Below are 27944 nucleotides of genomic sequence, written 5' to 3' on the forward strand. Positions count from 1 at the left end.
AGAAGCCACGGCTTGTTTGGGGTTTTTCAGGGTGGTTTGTTGTGCTGTCTGAAAGTAGGTTCTGCATGGCTTGGTTGAAAGGGCTACAGAGGCTACAGAGGCACTCAGCAAGAGCAGCAAAAAAAAAAACCCTGGCCACTCCTCGCAGTGACCTTCACTCCTCCCCCTCCAGCTCACGGCTTCATTTGACAGTGACCAGCTTCCTCCCCTTGTGATTCACGCTAGCACAGCTATACTTCTCTGCGTGACTGACTTACCTCCGCATAAGCATACGCACTCCCAATGGGCCATGGCAATTCAGGAGGGGGGATGTAAACTTCACCCCTCCCGTTTTCATGGCAAAATCCCCCGCCCCACAGGGAATGGTTAAAAAAAAAAAAAAAATGGGAGGGTGCTTACCCAGAGGTAAGTCAATCATGCATATGCACATAAGTGTGCTAGGAAGAGGAATGAGCTGTGGGAAGTAGCCAAGGAGGCTTTATTTAAGTGTTAAAGAAAGAAAATAAATAAAACTCTCAGCCATCTCTTACTAAAAAAAATAAGACAAGCCCCCCTCCATTCTGAAGATATGGCATATTTTTGTCAGCGCAAGTGTTTGGAAGGCTAGAAACGGGGATGGCGGGGAAATCTCTTCACAGCAGGCATATAGAGGAGTTGTGCCACAAAGGCCCCTGGGTTACGTGCGGGCAGTGGGCAGGAGGAGGAAGTTGTAGACAAGCTAAAAGAAGCCCCAGAGAGGCTGATTGTCTGTCAGCAGCATTGTGGGTTAGTGATCAAATAACCAACACATAGTGGGTTGTTCTCAGGGCGGCTTATCATGATGTGCAAACCAGCCCCATGGGATATGCAAAGGTTGTTAACTATTGCATAACCCACACTTGCTGGGTTTGCATGATGGGACAACCCCCAAATGGAGATGGTGGCTACACATGCCTTGCATGCACCACAGCCTTACTGTGGGAATAACCCACAGTGGGCTGTTGTGATGTGCAAACAGCCCCACTGTGTTTTGTCTTGTCCAAATATAAGATTCCTTTATCAAGGCAAAGCTCCCTTTTAGAAACTGATTTTAAAATCTGTGCTTTAAAAATCAGCAGTTCATAGGTAACACAAATCTCTTCATTTCTATTCAATATGTGTATTTTCACCATGTTCAACATCATTTCATATAACCAAGTTTCTAGCTTGTGCCCTTATCGATGAGATGATGAACTAAAATAGTCAGTGACAAACAAAACAGTAAGGCCAAATCTGGCTTGTTGGCAGAACTGAGGCGCTTTGTATCATATAAACGAAGGCAGATATCATACTTTCAGAGGATCAGGCCTGCTTTGGAAGTACTACATGCACTGGGGCTGTTCACATGACACGACAGTCCACTGTGTGTCGTTTAACCCATGGTGAGGCTGTGGCACATGCAGGGTGTGTGCGGCTGCCATTTTGAATATGCAACTCTGGCCCGGGGGGTGTCATGTGAACCCAGCGAGCGTGAGTTATGCGAGGATTTAGCATCTCTCACATAACTCATGGGGGTTGTTTGCATGACACGACAGCCCACTGTGAGTTATTTAATCCACAGTGATGTTGTGGCATGTGTTGGCGGGTTGTTTAACCCTCACATAACCCATGCTCACCTGGTTCACATGACATGACAAGTCCAGAGAAAGTGAATGGGCAGTGCAAACTTTGATCTAGTGAACTGATGTGGGCATGTGAGTACTTGATGTGCAAACAAAGGCCACCTACCCATGAATGGATTCCTGTTCAATTCCAGTTGAGAGGGCAGCTCCAACCATGCATGCAATTATTAACCAATTGGGAAGCCTGCAGCAAGACACCGGGTGCTGCCAAATGGTAGGAGTGTACAGATACATTTATTTTTAGACTTCTGTTGAACTTCCTTTTGTAAGGGAATAGTCAGTTGTTCCCATAGAGAGCCATTTAAAAATAACTATGTAATCATTCTTAATGGATGCAATGTTGACAGTTCTAATGCTAATGAGAGCACGTCCATCCAGCTTCCAAAGACCTCATGTGTAATGTTTCTGCCTATAGACCCATACTCCTCCACTCTGGGCTGACAGCTCTCTGTGTTACTATACTTAAATGAGAAATTATTACATCAACAATTCTACAGAAATAAATAAATAAATAAATAAAATTACAAATTCTATTACACTGTTGCATTTCCAACAATATCTCCCTTTACCCAAGGGAGACTGGAGATTTCCCCATCCATAACCATGACATTTTAATTTCCCCTAAAATATTCTAAAAAGAATGTCCTAACTGCATAGGCTTCTTCTCAGTCTCGTTCCCTAATATTTATTCTTTTATTTTGTAGAAGGCCCTGTTCCAACAGTACTTCAGCGGCATGAGAGCTGCATATGTGCTTCCCAGTTCAGTACATTGGACACTGCAGGTCACATTAATAAGAGCCATAGCTTAGTGGTAGAGCACATGCTTTGAATGCAGAAGATCCCAGTTTCAATCCCTAGCATCTCTGGGTAGGGCTGGGCTGGCTGGGAAAAACCTGTCTGAAGCTTTGGAGAGCTGCTGCCAGTCAATAAAGACAATTCTGAGACCAATAGGCTGACAATGGGTTCTAAGTTAGCTTCCTTCCAACATACACATAAAAGTCCATGATATCGCTCATTTCTAGCCCAGTATTGTCTGAATTCCAGGGAAGGATAGTGCAAGCATGTGGAGTAGATGCATCACCAGAGGCATCAGGCTTCCAGTGCTATTGGAACACCATGGGAAAGTGACACATTGCAATGGTTCCCACACCTCTGAAATAACATCAGAAGAGGCCCTTAATATTAGATGAAGTAACCAAGTGTGAATCAAATATGTTTGTTTAGATTTCCAGGAGCTCTATGCTAGGGGTGGGCAAAAAGTAGATCTCTAGATGTTTTGGACCCAACATTCCTGACCATTGGCCATGCTGGCAGGGCTTCTGGGAGATGAAGTCCAAAACTTCTATAGATCAACCTTCTGCTCACCCCTGATCTAAACCATTTATTAAGTCCCAAATGATACTGCTAAAAGGAATCTGTACCTTACATAGAGTTTATGTGGCAAAACTATACAGGCCTTGGTCCAATTAATGTCCCACAGTTTGGTTGGAAGTCACAGCACTTTTGCTCAAACTAAGCAGGGCTAAACCTAGTCAGTGCTTCGATCAGAGATTACATGGGACCCCTATGTACATTTCTTTGAGTTCCATGGAAGAAACTCAAGCTATACATTAAACACATTTTTTAGCGGTCACTAAGTGATGGTGAGTTTGCTGTGGCTAATAAGTCCTGTTGCTTTCCATGAGGCTTAGTCACAAGTCACGTTAATTGAGTTGAGGTATCACCTAGGGCTTAGTTTTGGCTGTATGTCTGAAAACATGTCCAAAACAAAGTTTTGTACTTTAAGCCCTTGATCCTAAATGGTTTGACAATCCTGTACATATGCATACCATGCATATATGAGCCTCAGACTTCAACAATTATCTGGATAAGTAGAGAACTGCTTTGCTTTGGGGTGCAGTATGCTCTGTATACTATACCAATAATGTTGTGACTTGTGTATGAAACACAAGTACTTTGCTTGCAGTCCTGGGCTAGTTGAGTCTGTAAGAGATTTGATCTTAGTAACTGGTGTGTGTGTGTGTGGGGGGGGATAATTATCAATATATTATTGGGGTGAGGTTTTTACTCAGCTAACTGTCTTTGTTTCTCTGTTTCTAACTTTAGTCAGATAAGGTAGAAATGAAGAAATTCTACCGGAGTTCATTAAAATTTCGGGTAAGTGAAAAAGTGTTAAGTTAGGCATGTTTGGTGAGGCACAAATCAATTATTCTAACTATTTATCTACTTTGACAGGGCTATCATCCTGCAGTGCTTTGTTGTTGCTGTTGCTGTTTGCATTCTTCAAGTGGGAAACAGGTCGATAGATCAGTAGTGAAGTTTACATCAGATTTTAGTTATGTGAAATGTACACCTGAACACCCACCTCTCAGCTTAGGAACCCATCCCATTAGATAAATGAGAAATCTGCCCTAGGCCTTTTCCTTCCAAGAGCAAAGGGAATTATGTCCCTGACCACCATTTCAGTCCATCTTTGCTGGATGGTTTGACAACATTCTGTCAGGCTTAATAGTGAGGTGTTGTGTTTGAGCAGCTTGGGCACTCCTGAAGTCTTTGCTACATTATTATGTTCATCACAAGGGACTACTCTTGAAGCTGAGAATGAAAATGGTAATAAGGAAAGTGGTCCTAATAGATTTCCAGGTTTGGAGATGAGAAGGAATCTAGTTCAGACAGGCCATGATCTCTAGTCCTGAGTCACAGCTTGTTCTGCTATGCATTCTCTGTTTCTTGAAATCCAGTAAGACATTTGAAACTCATAATATTTCAAAGCAAATTTTGTTTGCTCGGGTTTGAAGAATTATACAACTGAAAAGAACACAATAGGCCATCTAGTCTACCATGCCTGCCCTGAGAGAGAGAATAGTCTGACCTCACAAAGTATATTTTGCTTAATCTTAGCCATCAGCCCAAGAAGTGGTATTAAAAGACTGAGCTGTATCCAGTGTTAGTCCAATTTAGGGTAGATGCATTGAAATGAGTGGGATCTAAGTCAGATTAACACTGGATATTGACAACATGTGCAGTTCCAGGCTTTCCTTGAAATCTCCCAGAGATGGACACTTCACAACTTCTTTAATACCTTGTTTAGTTTCTTAACAATAGCTTAGATAAGAGATCATAAACTGGAGGCACCAGCCCTCCCAGTACCATCAGCTGGCCTTAATAAAGTGTGAATATGTACAACAGAAACAAGGAAGCATGAGAATTCCTCATTCTTCCTACTGTGCTTCTCAGTTAGTCATAGTCAGTTTCTTTATTTACTCCATTTCCTACAAATGCAGTGTGCTCAAAGCAGTCCACACAAAATGACAACAATCATTGTACGCATACAATGGTATCCATCTTTCATGCACCAGGCAGTCTGAACCTGAGACGTTTTTAAGCACTTAATGTAATGTTGTAACTGGACTATTTTCTTCAACAGCTTGATTTGTTATCAGTAATACCGTTTGATGTCTTGTACGTTGTATTTGGGTTTAACGCAGTATTCAGAGCAAACAAGGTGATAAAGGTAAGATGAGAGTATTTGCTTTCGCACTCAGTCCTGAGACAGAGATCATATCAGTGGAGGCTGGTGTCTCTGATGTCAGTGGGGCGGTGAATCCGCTCCAGGTTTCAGTTAGTACCAGGCAGAACTCTTAAGGAGGTGTCCAAGGTGCTTTGCACCTGCCAGAGTTAGTTCTGACTGCTTCTGATTAAAACCCACAATGGATTCACTTACCCAGTGATATCAGAACCACCAGCCTCTACTGGATCTTATACATAAATACTTATTGCGGCTCACTCATACAAGCAGGCAGTAGGAGACGTTATTTATTTATTTAAAATGACTTCCAGACCTAGACCTTCTTTAAGAATGGAACCCTTAAAGTTCCACCCTTTCCAAATATACGCAGCATGGCAAACGTCTTCTGGCTGTTTGTCACAGATTTTGTACTTTGAAAATGAAGTTTGTGTGCCCACCCCAGTGCTGAATAAGTGTCTTCTGAGGGCTAAACTGCACCCTACATTAAATACATATCATGCAGTGATCCTCACATTTTTTTCTTACCTCCAGGTAAGTATGTAGGACCCTAATCTTGCTCAGGACCACCACATGTTGGATGGGGAGGTGTAATCCTTTCCATCCAACCTCTCCTCTCCCGTAAATTTGCCTACCTCCCTGCCCAGGGGCTTAAAAAAAGAGAAAAATACTCCACTGATGCCAATGGCATTTTTTTCCTCCTTTTTATCCCCATGCACGGGGGATTTAAGCAGGGAAACAGCTGGGTGGGAAGGTTTAAACATCCCCTACCTACGTCTGGTGGTCCCAAACTTGATCGGGGCCGTGTGTGATTGTTGTTCAGTCGTTCAGTCGTGTCCGACTCTTCGTGACCCCATGGACCATAGCACGCCAGGCCTTCCTGTCCTGCGCTCTCTCCCGGAGCGTGCTCAAGTTCATATTCATTGCATCCGTGTGATTACCCGGAGTTAAAACAAAAAACATGAAGGTCAGCTACATGCTACATATTAACATCCCGTGTAGTTTATCCCAGAAAAAAACCGCTGGATACGAATGTCAGTCAGGTTCCTAGGTGGCATTTATTTTATGAACTAATATTGATAACAAAAGTGGTATCCCAGTGTTATTTACTAGCAAATGGATAATTAACAGTACAGTCCTTTGCATATTTACTTAGAAGAAAGTCGCATTGTGTTCCCTAGTAGTGTTGGTAAGATTTCAGTCTAAAAGCTATTTTCATCCTGACCTAGGGAGAAAGGCCCATGTGTGGAGTGGATATGGATGCATATACCCAATCCAGCCATACATAATGCAAAACTGTATTGTTGTATATGTGGCTAGCGATAAATCCATCCCTACCTCGGATTGTTGGTGATGCTGCTAATTGTTTGTGGGGGAATAAGGCGACTTCCATGTTGGGCATCATTAGGAAAGGAATCAGAAATAAAACTTCCAGTATTATAATGCCTTTATTTAAAAAAAAAAAAAAAACCTCTATGGTGCAATCACACTTGGAATACTGTTCTGATCACCACACCTGAGGAAGGATATTGTAGAATTGGAAACAGTTCAGAAAAGGGAAACCAATATGATAAAAGGGGCTGGAACAGTTCCCCTGTTATGAAAGTATACAGCATCTGTGGTTTTTAAAGGGGCAAATAATAATGGTGCATAAAATTATGCATAGTATGGAGATAGTGGACCTCATAATACTAGGACCCAGGGTCATCCCGTGAAGCTGATTGGTGGGAGATTCAGGCCAGATAAAGGGAAGGACTTCTTCACACAGCGCATGGTTAAAACTATGGAATTCAGTAGCACAAGATGACCAAGTTTAAAGCCAACTTGGATGGCTTTAAAAGGGCATTGGACAAATTCATGGAGGATAAGACTGTCAATGGGTTGTATCCAGCATTAGTCTTACTTAGTGTAGACTCATTAAATGAATGGGATTCAAGTTAGAGTAACATTGTATACATCCCACTGGATACTACCCAATGCTACTAATCATGATGACTATATGTTAACTCCAGTATTGGATGCAGTATGCCTCTGAATACCAGTTCCTGGGGAACATAAGCAGGAGGATGCTATTGCTCTCGTGTCCTACTTGTCATCTTTCAGTAGGCATCTAGCTGGCCACTGCAGGAACAGAATGCTGGGCTTTCTGGATAAGCCTTTGGCCTGATCCAGCACAGCACTTCTTATGTGCTTAACTGAACAAGGGCAACTGAATACACACACATACTCACATACAGTCACACATAGTCTCCCTGATATTGTTAATAATTTTGATGTTTATCAAACTGGTATTTACCTGAAATGATGGGTCTGCCAGGCCCCCAGATGAACTTCATGGCAGAGTAGAGATTTGATCCTGGGGTCATTTCTACATGACACATTTATTGTCGCTACTGATTGGCTACTCACAGAAGTTTGCGGGTCCATTACATGATGTCATCAACCTCCAGGACATCTCCCATCCCTTATCCTGGTAATCACGCAAAAAACTTCCCCAGAAATAAGCTGGAAGTTAAAAGGGGGGGGGGTCGACAACCACTACATGGTGCTGTTCCATTGCTAACAATGGAAACCCAGTATGGTCCCCAGGAAATGGCATTTTCACTTCTGCCTTGTGAAAAGAGCACACCTTCATTGCGCCGAGGGAACGGAAGCAAAATGCCCCATTAAGGCTGCAGAATTTCCTTTAATGTAGAGACACCCCCAGTTCTACTCTGACTAGATGGAGGTGGTAAATTACCACTAGGTGGAGGTGGTCAATGTTCACACTACAGGCCCTATGCTTTTAGACAGAAAAAAGTCCTACAACTCCAAGCATCCCTTAGCCAGCGTTTTTCCTGTCTAGACATTCATAGCATTGCGCCCTAAGACTGTAATCCTAAACACACTTACAAGGGAGTAAGCCTTCTTGAACACAGTGGAACTTAATTCCAAGTAAACATGCATAGCATTGCACTGTAAGGCTGCAATCCTATGCATAGTTACTTGGGAGTAAGTCCCATTGAATAGAATTGGACTCATTTCTGAGTAAACATACATAGGATTGTGCTGCATATCTGTAAAGTTTGATGTGGATAAGTTATTAGCTACAAAATACTATTTTTAAAAAATAATCTTTGAGCATGTGCAAAAACTTTGATGTAGGACAATTATTGCTTCTTTCCAACTGGTACAATTTTTGACAGCACACATTCTATTTTGTTTTGGGGGGCGGGTTCTGGCTCCTGCACCAGTTTATCTAAATTAATCTGTAATGAATGATCTAAACAAGCCCTCTTCATTTGTAAAATTTAGAAAAAGGATTATTCAAACTGTCGCCTCTCTGTCAAAAAGCCAGTAATTTGAAAGCACAGAAATTAATAAATAAATAACCAAAACCAAAAAAATGTATTGACTGTCTATGCGCAAGAAACTTTGGTTGACTGAGTAAAATATCACTGAGTAAAATCATCATAATTCATCAAGATCACTGATCTGCTAAATAGAAAAGTACCCCCCATAACTCAGCCCCTGGAAAAAGTGATATTTGAAATGTCAGGTGGTTGTTGGCAGTTTCGAAATGTGATTGTTTTTAAAACAACAATTTAAAGTTTGCCATAATATAAAAACCAGGCAGTTTATGTCACAAAATGCATGTTGGATTATTATATAATTCCTATAAAGACACAGCTGGTTTTCCTCACTATTCATTTACATTTAGCATCTCACATTCTTTGAATTCAATGACCGGTTAGAGGCGATCATGGATAAAGCATACATTTACAGGTACGTGCTACATGTGCTCTTGTATCATGTAGTCTTGGCAAGGTACTTCAGCATTTTGGGTCTCCCACATTGGATAAAGCATTTTCTGCAACCTCAGTCACTGTCTGTAAAATGGGAACATTGCAAGGCTCTAACTCACCAGGGTCTTGTGGGGGCGATGGAGGCAGGCCTGTGTTGTTAACTGCCCTACGCTTTAGGGAGAAGCTGGATGGAAAAATCTAAATGAATAGAAAATGTTCATGTCCAAGGCACTAATAACCTAGCATAATGCAGTGGTACTACTTATTATATGACAATTATTCATTTGGCCTTTGGCAAGACAGATTTTACGAGATGATTTTCCACTCTGTCAATGCTAGCCATATTTATAAGTCACAGTAGGGCATTAGTATTGCCATTGATCAAAATTAAAGTCTCCTAAGAGAAAGTAAGCCCAGAAATGCATATCCCACAGGAACTGCATAAACTCTTGTTTGTTTTGGTTTTTTATAGAGTCATTCGAACTACTGGATACCTGTTGTTCATCTTACACCTTAATGCATGCCTGTATTACTGGGCCTCAACCTATGAAGGACTTGGCAGCACTAAATGGGTTTACGATGGCAAAGGAAACATGCAAGTTATTTTGTGTGCCCCTCCATGACTTGGCTGCAAGCGAAACCTTCACAAGTGCTTGCACTGCTAACTTTTAGCATCATTGCTGCTGATTGGTGGCAATGAACAATGCTCATTATGTGGAAGGCAGGTGTAGTGAGTGATTAGTTTACAGCTTTAGGTTTTTATGGGTTTGTGAGTCAGCTCTAATCACTAACTTAATTAAACACTGAGAAAGCACAAGGGTCATATATTAAACTTACTGATTAGGTGTGCACAAAAGAAACATTGCATGCATAAGAAAACAGCCATTTGCAAAGGATCAGAGGAGTACAGTTACAACGCACAATCCAACCTTCAGATTGTACAAAAGATTTTACTCCCTTAAGAGTCTTCACAGGGTCAGGTTCCACTGCTTCCTTACATATGGTGAAGGGCATCTATAAATGTGTTGTAAAGAAAGAAAAGCTCCAGTGGGAGCTGGCACTGTGCGATGCAAATGGTTGCTTGAAGCTGCCGGGGAAGGAATGCAAAATCAATAGCTATAGATTTGGCAAAACGACAACATGGAATGAAGTGGGGGGGGGGCAATGTTATACATCTATATGTTTAGATGTAATGATAAGAAAGTGACTTCAGGGATTTTTTTCCATAGAGGGATGAAAATTCTAAGTCATGGGTCTCTAGACCATAGGTAGGGCACCACACTTTAAGAAGGATGGAGACAAACTGGAGAGGGTTCAGAGGAGAGCAACGGAGATGATCAGGGGACTGGAAACAAAGCCCTGTGAGGAGAGACTGAAAGAACTGGGCATGTTTAGCCTTGAGAAGAGAAGACTGAGGGGAGATACGATAGCGCTCTTCAAGTACTTGAAAGGCTGTCACAGAGAGGAAGGCCAGGATCTCTTCTCGATCATCCCAGAGTGCAGGGCACGGAATAATGGGCTCAAGTTACAGGAAGCCAGATTCCAGCTGAACATCAGGAAAAACGTCCTGACTGTTAGAGCAATACGACAATGGAATCCATTACGTACGGAGGTGTTGGGCTCTCCCACACTGGAGGCATTCAAGATGAGGTTGGACAGCCACGTTTCAGGGATGCTTTGACTTGGATTCCTGCATTGAGCAGGGGGTTGGACTCGATGGTCTTCAAGGCCCCTTCCAACCATACTATTCTATGATTCTAAGTAGGCTTGCATAGGTAGGCTTGCAAACATTTGCAGCAGATCCTCTTCCTTTTCCTTCAGAACTAAACAGGAGTCCTTTCTCCTGCTGCACATCATGTCACACATCACCAACTGCTTTGAAAACTCAAGGGCACATGCATAAAGTGACTTGCTGGATTGCAGCCACTGAGATCACATTTTGTCTGCTAATGTTCACCTTTAGAGAAAGGGCATTTAAGAGTTTGCAGGTAAAGTAATAACAACAACAACAACCCTGTAATCCAGCTACAGCAGATCAATTGTAAACACGTCAGCTCAGAAGTAAGCCTCATTGAGTACAATGGGATTTGCTTCCTGGGGGATTACTTAGGTTTACACTGCAGCTAGGATGGCCACTTGTGAATCGCCAAAAAAAGAGGACATGCATTACCAAAAAAGAGGATACCTAGTGGCATAATTTTTGCATATGTTAATTTAAATGTATAGATGCAAATTTAGAAATAATAATTATAATTTAAATAGAAGTACAGTACACATCACTGTAGTGTGGAGGATTGTGGCCAGGTGGCCTGTGTGCCGTGCTCGATCTGTTATCCAGGTGCTGCTAATGGGCAGCTTCAAGGCCCAGCTGGTGATTCTTTATGTTTAAACTGGACTTGGACTGGGCAGTCCTTTAAACTGAGGACACCTTCAAAATAAAGGACAGTCCTCTGTCAGCCCTTCAAGAAGAGGACTGTCCTCTGTAAAAGAGGACACATGGCCATCCTAAGTCTGCAGCTGTGAAGCCCAATTCTATGCAGAAGCAAACCCCAGTGCTTTTAATAGATTTTATAAGTGTGCATAGGACTGAGGCCTAATAGCACACAAAATATATAGTCTGTGGTTTTCAGCAGATTCCCACCCCAAAATGTGGGAAGAATTAGTTCCAGGTAACAGATGCAGACCCAAGGGAGATAGACGCCTTAGCACATATGTTCTGTGACAATGAACCTACCACTGTCCTGTGGCTCCCGCCTCAGCTAGCAAGGATCTTCTCTTGACTAGACCCTGCTGTAGCCCTGTTCAGTCATTCGCTCTAAATAGAATGAATGAGCATGGGAGGGGAGTAGCGCTGTGACTCTGCCCCATGCGAGGTTGTCCTACATTGCAGGGAACAGTCCTCTATTTGGAGGTGTCCTCTATTTGAAGGGCTGCCCCGCTGATTGTCCATTTTTAAGAGAAAGAAACAAAAGAAGGGAGAGCAGCAGGGGCCTTGGAGTTGTCCATCCACAGTTAGCTCCCAGACTGTCTGAGCAAGTCAGCTGGTCACATTCTTACCCAGTCTGGTGAGATCGATTGTTTTTCTATTTAAATAGTATGAATTATTTCCAAATTTGCATCTCTACATATAAATTAGCATAGATACATTTTATGCAAATCTGTGTCCTCTTTTTTTTATGAAGTCTTTCCTTCTGTTTTGGCAATGTGTAAGTGCCCTCCCTAATCTATGTGCTTTCTTTACAACACTTGTAAGGAGTCCTCATGTGGACAGCTGTATGAGCAGGGACTCTCTACACATGTTCGAATGAACTTGTGGAGGTCGGGCCTGCTATCACTCCATCCTATGCACATTCATTCAGTGTGGAATGAACAACCAAACAATGTTTATGTCTTCTGCCTCCTTCCATAGAGCCTATAGATCCCACTGGTGCCTATGATGACTGGGATGATGGTTGCTGACTCTGGAGTTGATCCTTTGAGGACTCTTTGCCTGCTCCAACAATGGTGGCAGTTAAGATTCTGGGTTTCCATTGTTTCTTCTGCTGCAAGCTACTGGAATCCAGCTTGGTTGCCACCTCCATTTTCTGAGTGAGAGACTGACTTTAAGCCTTCCAGTGCATACAGAAATGTAACAGGTGCAGCTTTTCCAGACATGGTGGCAATGCAGTCATGGGAGAAGCTGTACCAAGTGCATTTCTGTCTGTCAAGCCATACAGCCTTTGTGAAGAAAAATTGTGGCACACTAACGTACAACCTCTGTCTTCTTCAGAGTTGCTGAGCATAAATATCTAACACAGAACAGCTTTCTTCCTCATATGTACCTAGCTCGGTATTCTACTTTGTATTATACATTCAATGCACAACCCCATTAGCACAGGAAAACAACCATGGAGAGCCTGTAGCTACAGACTAGTGGGAAACTGGCGTGCCAGCTAACGGTTTTGGTGTTGCGCTAGCGTAGTTACGCTCGCATAGTGTGGTTTACGTTAGCAGTTGCAGGCCACTGGATACTGCCCTATCTCTTTAATTTCCCCAGTGAGGTGGGAAGCTCCATATATGCAGCTGCAGGATTGTATCCCAGACCTCTTCTTTGCTACCAGATGTAGCAGGTAGAGAACTTCAGGTATGCTGCTCAAGTGTCTTGTATAGCAAGCAGGGAAGAGATGGGTGAAGGTATCAGGGAGGGAAATGCACAGGAGACCATTGCTGCTGAATTCCCTACATTGTGGAATGTTAAAGGGATAGTGTCAGTCTCTTGGATGCAACTTGGAAACCCTTCGAAAGTGGGTTGAAACACCTTGTAGTTTATACTGAGTAGATTGTCTGACATGAAGCAGCCCATTCAGTGGTCTAAATAACAGCGGTGTGAATGCTGCCTTAGCATTATCCCACAATGCATCTGGCATTACCAGAGATGGGTCACTGAACCACCAGACTTAACACCTGATATTTTCTGATGTTTAGAATGGGAACCAATCTGCTGCTGTCTGTAAATTGAACTTTTTAGAAATAAACCATTTCCTTTGGAATTCAGTGGAGTGATCAATAATCTCTTTCGATGTGTTCATGAATGGTTTTATATGTCTGACATATTTTAAGAGAGGAAATGTGAAGATGTGACTGCTGGAGAGCCAGACATACTTTCCATTGTTGTAGAGAACAGGAAATGACAAGTCCTGTGTTTGCATAGCAATAACTTTACAGCTATCCAGTTCGCTCTGTGGCTTGCTGCTCCTGATTTCTAGAGACACTATCTGAGGAAGCTATACTTCTTGATTTGTTTTTCTTTCGAAAGAGGCATAATGCAAGGAGGAGGAGAAGAGCTGTTTTGTAAAACAAAAAGGCCCATCTCAGACCTCACTCATGTAGTTAGGGCCAGCATCAAGGGCAGGCATGGCTGGGCACCTACCAAGGGCCCACACCACAGCAGGGGCCCACTGAGAAGAACCCCCTGAAGCAGCTGTTCCTCTTTACCATTGCAGTCCACTTGCTCACCTGCCTCTCGTTCGGCCTGGACAACAGTGTTAGTAAAAAGGAAGAGCAGTAGATGCCACTGGCTACTTGCACACTGACTCTCTACCTGTCAAGCAAGGAAGTCGTGGCAGTCATGAGAATGAGTATGAGGAGCAGTACCAGCTGGTAGCAATGGCAGTGAGAAGGTAGGTTCACTGAGGGATGGGGTCCATTGTGGGTGTCTTGCCCAAGGACCCTGAGAAACCTGGAGCTGGCACTGCATGTCGTCTTAATGAATTGGGGGAGAGGTGCTATTGCAGCGCAGGGCTCCCTCCACTTAGGTGCATATATTATCAGTGCTGATTCATGCTTATCTTTTCGTCTGCTAAAACCCATAGAACAAGAGTTTGGCCCTGAGGGCCACATCCTGTGTCAGCTGAGGGGAGCAGGGATTGCACATGAGCACACACACAGAGCATCCACCTTGCATGCACACACACACACACACACACACACACACAGAATGGGCAGCTTCAGGATTTCTGGGACAGCCTTTCTCTAGCACTGAGCAGGGAAAGGCATCCCTTCCTCCATGCACAGAAAGAGGTGCAGCCTCTTTCTCCATGCAGAGAGAGGAGTCTGATGACGTCAGGGTCCTGTGTTTTGGGAGTGAGGGCTCCATCCCCTGGTGTCATCTGGCCACTAGGGGGTGTCCTAGGAGGCAATCCAGCCCCCAGGGCCAAAACAGTTCCCCATCCTAGTTCTAGAGAAAGGGCACTTCTCCTAATCCTGAACAGAAACATGTGGCAAAATAATGATTTCAATAATTGTTTTATATCTACAGGTATCTAAGATGTTACTATTGGGCAGTTCGCACTTTAATTACTATTGGTGGACTTCCGCAACCGGTAACTATGTTTGAAATCATCTTTCAGCTTCTGAATTTTTTCTCAGGAGTCTTCGTATTCTCCAGCCTGATTGGTCAGGTAAACAAAGGCATTATTTGTTAAGTTGAGCCTTGAGTTTAAGATTTTTTTCTGTAATAAAGACATATTAATAAAGCGTAGACCTCCCCTCAGTAGTATCTTTATTAAAAAGGTATAGAGATCTAGAACTTTGAATAGCAAAATGTGATGGCTGGCTTTGAATGTTCATTTTTAAAATATAATTTTAATGCCATGATTGCATGTCTTTATTTCATACATTTGGATTCGCTCCATCCCCCACCCTTTTCAATGAGAGGGTTAACTCAGGGACCCTTATATCTTTTATATCACTCTCTGCCTTGTAGAGAGACAGGTCCATGTAGCCCAGCACCATCTATTCTGGCAACTGGTAATGCTCTCCAAGGTCTCAGACATAAATCTTTCCCAGTCCTGGTACCCAACACCCTTTAAGCAGACATACCAGAGATCTTCTACATGAAAAGCTTGTTCTTGGCAACTACACTTCACCCTCTTCCCAGGAAAGTTAATGACACTGGGATGGGAAGGTGTTATATCACTGGCTTCTCTGTGAGCTTTTCTATACAAGGCTGTTAATCTCTGTATCTACTTTCAGTTTTGCTGCAGAACTGAGATCCAAGTTCTACACAAAGAGCTTTTCCTGTCCTGCTTTTCTGCTATATAACCTCTAAGTGGCACTGTGCTATAGACGAATAGTGCAAACACAAGTTGTTCTTTCATTTTCAGAAATAATACGCCATTTTCCCTGCTCTAACCCCCACCTTGGGAAAGTGGTCTCAAAAACTCAGAAGTGAAACTGGAGGATCACGACATCATCTAAAGAACCTGTAACCAACCTTGAGTAAGGAATCACGAGCACATAAAAAATGCCTCATGTAGAAAAGCTCTGCATGAACTGTGCTTCTGACATTATTGGAGCAGCATGGGAAGGACACACTCTGTGGAAGCTCCCATGCTATTAAGACCACAATTCTTTGGGCCCATAGAGGGCATTCCAAGGCCCTAGAATATTGAGGACCTCCCTTTCCATGACCAGGGAGGGAGGTCTGCTATTGGAGACCTCCTTGTTGTAGTAGCAGAGGCCCTCTGCCACCATGGCTTCTCTGCATTGGTGGTCAGACAGCAATAGAGGTTGAAGAGGGATGGGTCAGGGGCAGTTGGAGGGAAGCCTTGGATCTCTTCCCCTGATAGTCCCCCAACTGGCCATAAAATGCCCTGGAACTGGAATAGTTCATTTCTCTCTCATTGTGGTCAATGAGGCAGGAGCAGGGCATGGGGGAGGGGATTAGAAAACACCTGTCCATGGCATGGAAAACATGGAACATGCCATTCCTCTTCATCTTGTGTCCTAGCTGGCGTGAGCTAACAGGGTTTAGGGACTGGCAGTTCCTCCGCCAAGGAATATCCCCACCACCACCACCACCACCACTACCTTCACATAATTGCTCTATAAGGTATTCTCAGAAGGGGACATCAGAAAGGTACATGTTTCCAGGTGGTCTCTCATGCAGGTACATTTGAGAACCAGACTGGTTTAATTTCCATAAAACTCACTGAACCTCCATCACGTGATGAAAAATGGAGGTCGCTTCTCCAGCCATACTCTTCCTCTCTGAGGATATTTTGGATGCTGCAGATGTTCCACAGCTGTAATGATGGCAGGTTCCATCACCCCATCCCCAGCAGAAATGTGACTATAAGATTGCTCTGCCCATTTTTAGAATATAATTTTAACAAGATGATGGAGGAATTAAAACTGACAAAAGTGATATGAGAACCAATTAAGATTAAATTATAACTTATTATCCAATATTAATTTTAAAGCTACAAATAGTCCTTTTTTCTGCTATGTGGGAATTTGAACTAACATTTCACCACCGATTCCAAGCTAAAAATTATCTTTCCAATAAATGAATGTTCAGTATAATTTATGAGAATATGCATGTTTTAAATTATGGCACAGTTTAAGAGATATGAATAGCACATTTGGATTTGGTTCCTTTGAGGATAGAGCCTCAAGGGGCCCACTTTAATTTTTTGATGTTTTGCTCAAGTAGTGCACTACATTGTATAAAATAAAGGGTAATTAAAAGGAGTACTTTTATGAAATACAACATTGTATAATGTTCAGTTTAACTTTGCCCCTGCAAGTTTTTCTCCTGTTGTATGAGCTTTCAGCAACATGCAATAAAATTATGTTGACAACAGGAAAGAGCAGTGGCAGATCTAGAAAAGCCTTGGGAGTTGCAAAGAAAGGGAATAGCTGTTCTGGGTGGGGGAAAGGGGGAGCTTAGTCTTGCAAGCCCAAATTGCTGGGGAAGTGGGATGGAAGAGAGGAGAAAATGTGGGCAAGAGAAGTATTGCTTACCATTGCCTTCCTGTAGCACAGCCTATAGGAACATGTGCAAGTTAAAGCTCAGAACCTGAGGAGAATCTACAGGACCACAGCACACTGGTCCTTCCATATGGGTGGAGCAGTTAATAAAAGAAAAAAGCCTCCATGGGCATCAATGGAGGCTTTTTTCTATTTTTTAACCTCCATGTGGGGGGGGGTTGAGAAACAAATTGGGGAGGGGGAGGTTTAATCCTCCCCTCCTAGTGCACTGTGGTCCCAACCAGGACCATGCATGCTCACATAAGAGTAAAAACAAAGAGAAGGTCAGCCACATTTATTTATTTATTTATTTCTATACCGCCCAATAGCCGAAGCTCTCTGGGCGGTTCACAAAAACTAAAACCAAACAACACACAATAAAACAATTTAAAATATATAGAACATTAAAACCACAATATAACAATACAACCACAATAAAACCTAGCAGCAGTACAGGAGTTTAAAATACAGATTTAAAACAGCAAAGATAAAAATTTAGAATGCTACACATGCTACACAGTTAACGTTATGTGTAGTTTGATCCTCACAGGCAATGCCTGAATTCCGTAAAGGGAAGGAGGAAGGCATATCCCTCTGGGCCACATTAACATGGAGCATCCCTTTCCCCAAATCATCCTATTTTTGTGGGGTGACTCTTAGAAGAGGTGTGTGTGGAAAACAAGGATCCAATCAGTAAGATTTTGATTGTCTCATGTCACTACATGTACATATACCTGGATGAGAATACCTTGCACATAGTTGAATTCCTGAAGATGGTGTGGACAGCTGTACATTTGAGAGGGTATCTTCCTTCCTCCCATCCCAGATGTTGTTATGCCCAAAAATACACATTGTCTCATTTTGGTTATTATGAGCAACAACAGCATTTGGCAAGAGATGCCGGATTCTGAAGAAGAAGGAGAAGGAGAAGAAGAAGGAGAAGAAGAAGCTTTTTCACTACACAAACCACGTTCAAACCAGAATTTGCTGGACTGGATGTAATGGTAAGCTATAGCTTACTGAAATCAGGAACTTCCTAACTAAGCAGAGCACACAAGGGTAGGAGCAAGTGTGCAAGCAAAAGGCATATCACTCCAAACCACAGTTTGACATGGGGAACCCAAGGACTTAAGATGGTGTAATAGGGCTGAGTAGTGGCAACAATTTTAAACTGGGACTGCGATCCTAAGGACGCTGCCTGGAAGTCAGTGCCTTTGAAATTAGTGGGACTTCCTTGCAAGTACATGTGTTGCATGTTGAGGTACAAGTCTTTATTTTGTTCTCTTTCTTTTTGCCTATCCATTTGTCCATAACTTAGTAGCAGTGCACATACTATGCATGCAGAAGGTTGCAAGATCACACCTGGCATTTCCACTTAAGAGGAGCAGGTAGTAAGTAAAAGAGCCAGTGTGGTGTAGCAGTTTGTCAGGATTCCTTTAGCCCCCACCTTATTTCAACAGGAAGACAAACACAGACAAGAGGCTTCAATCTACAGCTTTTAATTCCATTACTTCACAGGGACATACAGATGCAAATTCTTAGTGACTCTCAGTCTACAAAGGAATGCCTTCAGGAGAAATCGAAAGGTAGCTAAGAAAGTTGCCACCATTTGAAGAGGAAGGCGGTCTCAATAGCCTAACTTAAGGGGGGGGAAGGAACCTCTCTCCCGTGAGGCCTCTGAGCGCCGCTTCTCACGCAAGGCCAATCGGGTAGACCATCTAAGTTCCGCCCCAGCCTTCTCTCTCTTTGCTCTGCGTCTGCGCCTGGTGTCTATTAGCTCAGATTCTACAACACCCCCCTTTCTTTTTGCTGTCTCTCACAGGGGTGTGAGAAGAGGAACCCTCATCCTCAGCCAGCTGGGCGTTTGTAACCTGAGAAGCTGGGCCAGTCATGTCTGGACTAGCCTGGGAAAACGCCTCCCCCATGTCTGGCGGTTCTCCTTCAGAATCTGAACTGCTATTCCACTCCCTGTGCTCAGAAACAACCCTGACACAATTAGATTGTGGGGCTGGGACTCGGGAGATCTGGGTACCAGTCCCCACTCGACCATGGAGCTCACTGTGTGACTTTGGGACAGTCACTGACTCTCAACCTAACCTACCTCACAGGGTTGTTGTGAGGATAAAATGAAGAGAAGGAGGAGGTCCATGTAAGTTGCCTTGGATTCCTTGCAAAAGGAAAAAAGTGGGATATAAATGGAATACTAAATACATACATACATACATACATACATGAAAGACAGACAGACAGAAATGAAAGAGCTCTTCCAGTCAGCGTAGACAATCCTGGGCTAGATGGACAAATCATCTATAAGGCAGCTGTGCTTTATTCATTTTATATCCTGCTTTTCCACCAGTGGGTCAACAAAGCAGCTAACAATATATTCAAAGGTGCAATGACATTAAAACTTCAACCAGCCAGTACAAACAAACCACATAAACGCAGGGGATGACAATGAAAACTGACTATTAAGTATGTGCCGTGTAATAATGGTTGATATTTGCAGATGCGAGATGTCATTGGAGCAGCAACAGCAGGGCAGAACTACTACCGCACCTATATGGATAACACTGTGTCATACATGACCTCTAATACAATTCCAAGAATTGTTCAGAATCGTGTTCGAACTTGGTATGAGTACACATGGAATTCACAAGGAATGCTGGGTAAAATTCAGAATAATTGAAAATTAACTCCCCACACCACCTTCACTGGGAACATCGATGTAATTTTATTTATTTGAAAATGGACTGGGAATTGGTAGCAGTTATTACTAAGTAATTTCATTTAAATAACCCACCCAGTTCAACTAATACAACACTTTTCTTTGTTGAAAAAAATCTCTCCGTAAACCAAGTCAATTGAACCTCTGATCTTCAGGGAGCACAAAGTATAGTAATATTAATAATCCCTTTTTCCTTTCTTTACCATCTTGTCTGATGAATTGTTCTGGAGAACTCAAAGGCTTGCACAGTATTTTGTGGCCTTTGAGCTGGCCTAATGAAGTTCTTATGGGGATACGAATTTTGGACATTTTCTTTTGGAATTTTATTTTAAAATTTGTTACTAGAAGTATTTTCCTAGGCCTTTCCTTATCATTATTTTTCATTACTTGGGAGGGCGAGGGGGGCGGTTACTACCTCTCAATGTAACACCAGCTTTTGAAAAAGTATGTTGTGCTGTTTTATCATTCTGTCATGCAGATGAATCTAAATTGCTGGAGCAGATGCCTGGAAAAATGCAGCTAGCCATTGTAATTGATGTGAACTTTGCCATTGTCAGTAAAGTCGACTTGTTCAAAGTAAGTAGATTTTTGTGTAATCCATTATCTAGCATTGGCAAGGCATTTTTGTTTTGCAAAACAAACTACCACAGTAAGCAATGCTGATGTATAGTACAGTGGATAAAATCAAGTTGCACAGTTGTTTTAGTGAGCACGATCAAGGGCTCACCACTGGCACACAGAGAGCTAAGTATGGATGAAAGCATAAGCACATGGGAGGCAGGCTCATTAGTGATTCAGAGCAGGCTCCATCCAGCTTCCATGAGCCACATACCATCATAACTCTTCTCATACCACAGCCGTGGAAGGTGCTTGCCCATACAGCAGGCTAAAGAAAGCAAGGCCTCCTCTGCCTCCAGCCAGACAGCAAGCAGGGTCATTGCTTACATCCTAGCAGTCCCAAACTTTGGTCCCAACAGTGACACAGTCAGGATGCTCTTGCTGCATGGTGATCTGGGTTGAGAGGGAGAAACTGGGAGGTCCGTCACATTCTGGGGGCAGGTAGCACTGCAGCTCCTAGCTACTCCCCATTGTTGAGCTCTAGTTCTCACACAGAGCAATTGAGGTAGTAAATCTGTGTCTCAAATGTTCCCCTTCAGACTGCAGGTGGGGTGCACAAGATAAAATGCTCACCACAAAAAAGAAAAAAAGATTCCTACGTATAAGAAAAACTAGCATATCAGAAAGAAAGCTTGTTCGAACCATTCTTATCTTTGGAGTAGATGCTCTTATAGGCCCCTTCCAACCCTACTGTTCTATGATCTATTTTTCTGTGTGCATGTATTATTTTGTTTGGAGAAGGATGATGCTGTATATGTGTCCCCACTTGCAATTTCAAGCGGTACAGGAAAGACACTTGTTTACCAACTCATGCACACTTTGTGAGAACTAGGCCATAGTTGCCTCTGGAAAGTGATGGGCCCTTTTGTGTTTCCCCATGCCCTTGATCACCACTCAGTGACAGGGCCCTGGCAGTGCCTCCCTGGCAGAAGCAGAGCTTGCTTAGGCCCTTTCCACTTCAGTTGCTCCTATGCATCCTATGCTCTTCGTGGGAGCGCAAGCTCCTTGCCAAATTGTCTTGTCATAGAAAAAATGATACGAAACAGATAATGTGGAGACACAAGTCACCACCATTCAAATTAAGGGATTTGAAATCTGAATTTTCTTTATTATGTACAGTCATGAATGGTACACATGTAACTTCTGGGCTACAATCCACAATCCATTAATTACACAGAAAGTTGCCATTGGGACTAAATTCTTAAAAGGCTATAGCAGTTGGACTTCTGCGTTCTGTCTACTTCACGCTGGCAAATTATACAAGCTACTATGATTCACACATGATTAGACTTAAGCATTTTAAAGAACATTGTCGGTGCCTTTTGTTGGTGCTGTGTAATATTACAAGTAAGCATTTCACTACAATATAATTCTGATTCTGATTATTCTTTCTTTTTTAAAAATAGGGATGTGATACCCAAATGATATGTGACATACTCCTGAGACTGAAATCCATTGTGTATTTACCTGGTGACTTTGTCTGCAAAAAGGTGATTTATTTATCTTACAGATGCCAGAATCGCGAGGCATTAGAAGAGGAGTTCTGCTATAGGTCAAGAATAAAATGTGAACAAAATTAATCTTGGGTGAATTACATAGCATAAAAGTAATCGCAGAGCAGTGTGCAGTTGTAACAACGTGCTCTCAAATTTCAAATTTGGTCCAGACAATATGGATTTTATTACTTATATAATCAACTCTTTTTTAAAGGGAGGGTATGAATAACTGTGGTATTTAAATATGACTTATCTATTGGCATGCATTGTTAGGATTCATTATTTAAGTGAAATGTTGCAGGCATAAAACTTCACATAAGTAAATACACAGAGGGACATATGAGACTGAACTGTAAAAGTCTGTGATTTACCATCTGAAAAACCTGAGATACACAAATTAATATTCTCTGCTCTGCCAATAATAATCAGCAGGGCTAGACCAAGACATTGTGCTGCCTGAGGCAAAGGACAAAGATGCTAACTGGTTTGGCAGTTGAATCTTACTTCAACATGGGCAGTGTGATAGCATCTTCCACCACACCGGAGAGCAGCAGGCTAGTTTAAGGGGTGCAGGAGAGGCTATATGGCACACACAGCTCTGGCCTCCAAGACAGGGGAATGGCGGGAGTTCCGGAGAAACAGCAGGGTGGCTCCTACTGCTGCACCGCCACCCCAGCATCTGCCGCCTGAAGCAGTTGCGTCACTCTGCTTAATGGTAGGGCTGGCCCAGATAATCAGTATGAATATTCATGCTTATGGTAACATCCAGCAGGTGGCAGCACGTGGTTTCATGTTATGCTGTGTTACCGTTTTTACTGTAAATAGAAGCCTGGGGTGGGGGTGGTAATCAAGATCTGGACCCTGGCACACAAGGAGGGGGGATTAATCCTTACCTCCTGCACCACAGTCCTGATGAAAAATTGTTCTTTGCTGCTATCTGGCATGGAGGAGAAGCTTCTATTGGTGCTAATGGGATCTTCCCTCCCAAAGTGAAAAGCAGTTTTGGGAGGATAATTTTCATTGGGATTGGACCATTACGGTAAAATGTTGAAGTGTTAATCTGTGTGTCACAGTTCCAATCCTGATTGCCTCACACACATACCACAGCTGATGTTTAAAGAATATGAATAAAGCATGTTAAACACTTAAGTGCATTTAAGGTGGAATCCTATGCATATTTAGACAGAAAACAGTCCTACAACTCCCAGCATGCCCCAGCCAGCAGGGACTTTTTTCTGTCCAAACTTGCATAAGATAATACCCTTAATGTTTAGGGATGGGTAGATCTGTCAAACTTTATCTCATTGAGGTTTTTATTTTTCCACCACTGAGCTCACTCTGCTCTGGTTACATACTTTTTTTTCCCTCTCACATAAATTCCTACAAATTTTTGTACACATTTTTCAAATGGGCACATTTTTGTATGCATGCACACATTGACTAAAGTGTGTTTGTACACATTTTAGACATGTACACAGTTTTCTTTGCATAGTTTGCAAATGTGTGCATGTTAAGAACCTTTTTAAAGAAATTTGCGGACTGTCTTGCAAGCATGTATGGATTTCCAACTGCAAATTGCATTCAGGTCTGCAAAGTACGGATCGGGTAAATCTATCAAAAATCCTTGACTGAGCAAATTTCTCCACCAGCCCTAGCCATGTTTAGTTTGGCCCTGAGGCTGAGAAGCAATTTAAATCCTTGCCTATCTATGTCTGGGTTTGTGTGTAAACCCAAATCTACTATGTACAATACAATGCTCCATCCACTGGACCATACAAACTATATAAATGATAAATACATCCCAGTTTTATGCTACTTTTCCTTCTATAGTACACTAGATTATTTTGATTGGGATACATATATCATAAACTGAGACATTTCAGTCCTATTTGTCCAGGTATAATTGGCTTCATTTGGATGGTAATCAGCTCACAAATGAGCTGGTAAATATGCAAGAAACAGCAGATGCTTTGGTTGGTTGATTATTCTTGATTTTCCCTTTGAAATTATGCAAATGATCATTAGGAAAAATAATCAAAATGCTGATTTACTTCTGAATCTGCAGTGTTCCATTTGTTTGGGTTGCTGTTGCTGTGCTTGTCTTGGTGAATGAGAGAGGCAAGGTGACTGTGAGTCAAAGGGACACTTTTAATAGAGTAACATCTGTTGGGAGAGAGTCTGCCCACTCTGTCAATAGGAACTCTATGAAGGTTAAGAGCTTTCAGCTTCTTCCAAGTAAAACAGAAGCTAGAACCTTAAAGGTTTTCAGTAACCCAATTCATCTGTCTCAAAATTTAGAGTCCATTTGTATATTACACACAAGTCAGGCCTGAGACAGATGTACAAACCTTGAAAGGTGAGTCTCTCAAGTGACTCGAGGCCAGGAGCAACCAGTTCTTCCTTTTCAAGTTATGCAGAGTGCTAATTGGCTATCCCTTGTGATAATCAAAAAGCCATCTCCTTCTCAGCTCCCCATCTGGCTATACAGAGTTCTGATTGGCTGGGTCTAGATGCACTCAGGATGCCACCAAAGATATTGGTTTTTGAGAGGGGGAGGGAAGGCTTACAAGTAAACATGTTTGTGGATGCCAGTATGGTGTAATGTAGCCCTCCCAAACCCAGTGCCCCTCAAATGTGTTGGACTACAGCTGCCATCACCTCCAGCTAGCATGACAATGGCCATGCTAGTGGGGATGATCGAAGTTGTAGTACAACACATCTGGAGGGCACTGGGTTGTGGAAGGCTGGTGTAGCGGGTAGCGTGTCAAACCTGGACACAGCGATGAAGCTCACTGAGTTGGCCAGTAGCTATAGCCCAGCCTAACTTATTCACCCAAGGATATTGTGAGGATAAAATGGAGCAAAGCCATGCTGGCTATGCTGACATCCTTGGAGTAAGGATGGGATACAGGTGGAATAAATAATGTTATATGTAAGACTGGAACATCTTTGAAAACAGGGTTGAGTAAGGTCACAGTGATCTTACCACACAATTAAAAAAACCCTGCTTTATCATGTCAATGCTGCGTAGAGGAAGAATTCAGTCTGTGGAAAAATGGGTCATTAGATTCTACAGTCATTCCTCTCAGCATAGCACTCATCACCTTCTTCATCATCAGCCTATAATGAACCTCCCCCGTTTTCTTGTGTATGTGTGCATTTAGGGAGAAATCGGCAGAGAAATGTATATCATTAAACAAGGTGAGGTTCAAGTTCTTGGCGGTCCTGATGGCACCAAGGTCCTGGTCACCTTAAGAGCAGGAGCTGTATTTGGAGAGATCAGGTATCCTTCCTTTGCCTTGGGCAAACTGCTGTTTCATAGAGCTGACCAAACCTATATCAACTTAATAAATTATTGTAAGAATGCCCTTCCTATAATAATTCCATGGAGTACAATAATTTGCACCTGTAATGAACCATCACAGATCAATCAATGCAAATAAGAGGTTCCCTCTCACATGATGACACCAGCAACACTGTTTTTCAATGCAACCAGTTCTCTGATTCAGGTCACCAAGTTTTGGGTAGTTATGGCTGCAGTTCTAAGCACACCTACTAGAGAGTAAGTCCCATTAGATACAGTGGGGCTTAGCTCTGAGTGTGTAGAATTGTGATGTACATATGTGTGTGGGTGGACCATCCCCAAGATAACTGATGTCTGCTCATGAGAAAGACATGGAGATGCTTGCTCCACTTCTAGGTTTCTGGCATATTTTAATGAGTAAACCTTTAAGGCCCCTAATAGTTTTATATATGGAACTGACTTACAAGAGCCTTTTCTTGGCTCTTGTGCCTTCCCATTCATTGCAGTGGGACTCTTCCAGGAGAATCTTCGGGCAGATTGTCTCTGGGAAACTTGAGATCAGGTTTTTGAGAACTCAACTGCCTATTTGTGAACTGGTAGGAGCTGTTCGCATTCTGTGAAATACAACTGGCATATTTTCACTGCCACAGGGGGAGCTGCAAGCAGAGGATAAATTTAAACCTGCTGGCACATTGCTGTTCACCTGTTTTCCAAAAGCAGATTAGAGTTGCCAGCAGGAGATTAACAGTAGCAGGATGGCAGCTGGAAGAGAACTGAGCCCCTGTTTATCACATGCAGTAGCACCTGGCTCTGGCACTACATTTTCTCCTGGCAGGCTTCAGCAGAAAGAGCTTGGGCTGTAACCCAGCCCCAGTCTTTTCCAAAACAAAACATTTCACAGATCTTGCCTAGCAGTTCCTGGAAAATGCAGGGGATGGTCTCATTCTAAGGGGAATAGAGAAGAACGTGGATTTGTAAAGTTAAATCACTTTGCTAAACATCTAATATAGAAGTGCTAAATGCCTATGTACAAGACCCACATATATTCATAGAAACATAGGGTAGGAAGGGGCCTACAGGACCATCAAGTCCAACCCCCTGAAATTCACCCGTGTGTATTGTTGCATGTGTAACACCTTCTCTATATTCCCACTCTTCTCTTACACACACCCCTCACTCATGCCATTTACATATAACTCTTATATCCATACATGGTGTCAAATAGTTGATCAACACTACTGCAACAGAGATGCCTATTCCCTGCCTTCTCTGCTGCACCTTTTGCCACCAGCAGCCTGGCACACCTCTAGCCCTGGTGAAAATGACCAGGGCGAAAATGACCTAAGCCATCTCAAACATTCCACCAATACTTCAGCAGCTCAGCCAATAGCTTGGGAGGGTTCTTTCATTTCAGTCAAATGAGCTAGAGCTTTCACAGCCAATGATTACAGACTGCATTACAGACTGCAGAGAGTCTACGTCCCACCCCCTTTTGTCATGTTTATCTGCTGCAGGGCTAAATAGGCAAAATTGATGAAAATGTATATAAATGCTGTGCTTTAATATGAGGCCTCATTAGTCTGTCTTTATGAGCTGAAGCGTATGAGCTTTTATGGTGTTGTCTGAACCCAGCCATGCTAACAAACCATGGCTTGTTAACCATGAACAACCCATGATGAGAACCCAGGTGACATCTTAGATCATCAGAGGAGGCCTTACTGGTCATTCCAAAATGAAAGGAGTGTCACCATGAAGAAGCCCGATGGTGGGCCTTCTCTGTAGTAGCACCTACCCTCTGGAAAACCCTTCTCCATGCAGTTCAGGAGGCAGAAAATGTGGGATCTTTCAAGCACCTCCTAAAAACACACCATTTCACCCAGGCTTTCCCTGGGTTGTAACTGCTGTTGGGTTTTACTTGGTTTAACATGCTGCTTTTAAACTCTTTAAATATTATATCATATTTTACCATATTGTATTTTATGGTTTTAATTGTTGTGAACTGCCCAGAGAGCCTCAGCTGTCCGGGAGTAAATAAATGTAATAAATAAATAAATAATTTGTTGTTGGGTTGTGAACTGTGGGTTGTTCACCATGGTTTGTTACTGCGACTGGGTTCAGACAATACGATAACCCATATTTCAACAACAATCCACAGTTCAATGACAACCCACACTTAATCCATACTCAACCCTGGAGTATGGGTTATCGTGTTGTCTGAACCAAGAGAATGAATGGATGAATGGTAAATGGGGTGCATGTTTGTATGTGTGTGAGTTCATGTGAATGGATGATGAAGAGGAGAGAAGGGATAACAGAGGGGGAGTCCCCCTGCCCACTTTCACCCAAGGGAATGAGACCGTCAATTTAAAAAATGTTGCCCTGCCCTGATTAATTAGTTTAAGCAATGCTACCTGCTGCACAGTATACTGTGTTCAATTCTAGGCACCATAGTTCAAGATGACTGTTAATAAGTCGAATAGATCATGTGAAAAGTCAGAGAGAACGGGAACAGAACAGAACACAGGATGGGGATATAGTCTTCGCAAATGCTTAAAATT

The 27944-nt window shown here is 42.6% G+C and overlaps 1 protein-coding gene across 1 annotated transcript in view; it reads left to right on the top strand.

Moving 5' to 3' along the window:
• The window catches only part of CNGB3 (cyclic nucleotide gated channel subunit beta 3), a 109304-nt gene that overhangs the window by 75151 nt on the left and 6209 nt on the right, over positions 1-27944 (top strand). Inside the window, exons 8-16 of the mRNA XM_084851453.1 lie at positions 3747-3797; positions 5068-5154; positions 8867-8931; positions 9424-9546; positions 14749-14890; positions 19750-19909; positions 20447-20544; positions 21993-22076; positions 25247-25365. Coding sequence (XP_084707579.1) covers positions 3747-3797; positions 5068-5154; positions 8867-8931; positions 9424-9546; positions 14749-14890; positions 19750-19909; positions 20447-20544; positions 21993-22076; positions 25247-25365 — 929 coding nt within the window. The remainder of the gene's footprint in view (positions 1-3746; positions 3798-5067; positions 5155-8866; positions 8932-9423; positions 9547-14748; positions 14891-19749; positions 19910-20446; positions 20545-21992; positions 22077-25246; positions 25366-27944) is intronic.

This window comes from Heloderma suspectum, chromosome 4 (genome assembly GCF_057233095.1).
Source record: "Heloderma suspectum isolate Gila_16-S chromosome 4, 16-S_ref, whole genome shotgun sequence".
NCBI classification, from domain to species: Eukaryota; Metazoa; Chordata; class Lepidosauria; order Squamata; family Helodermatidae; genus Heloderma; species Heloderma suspectum.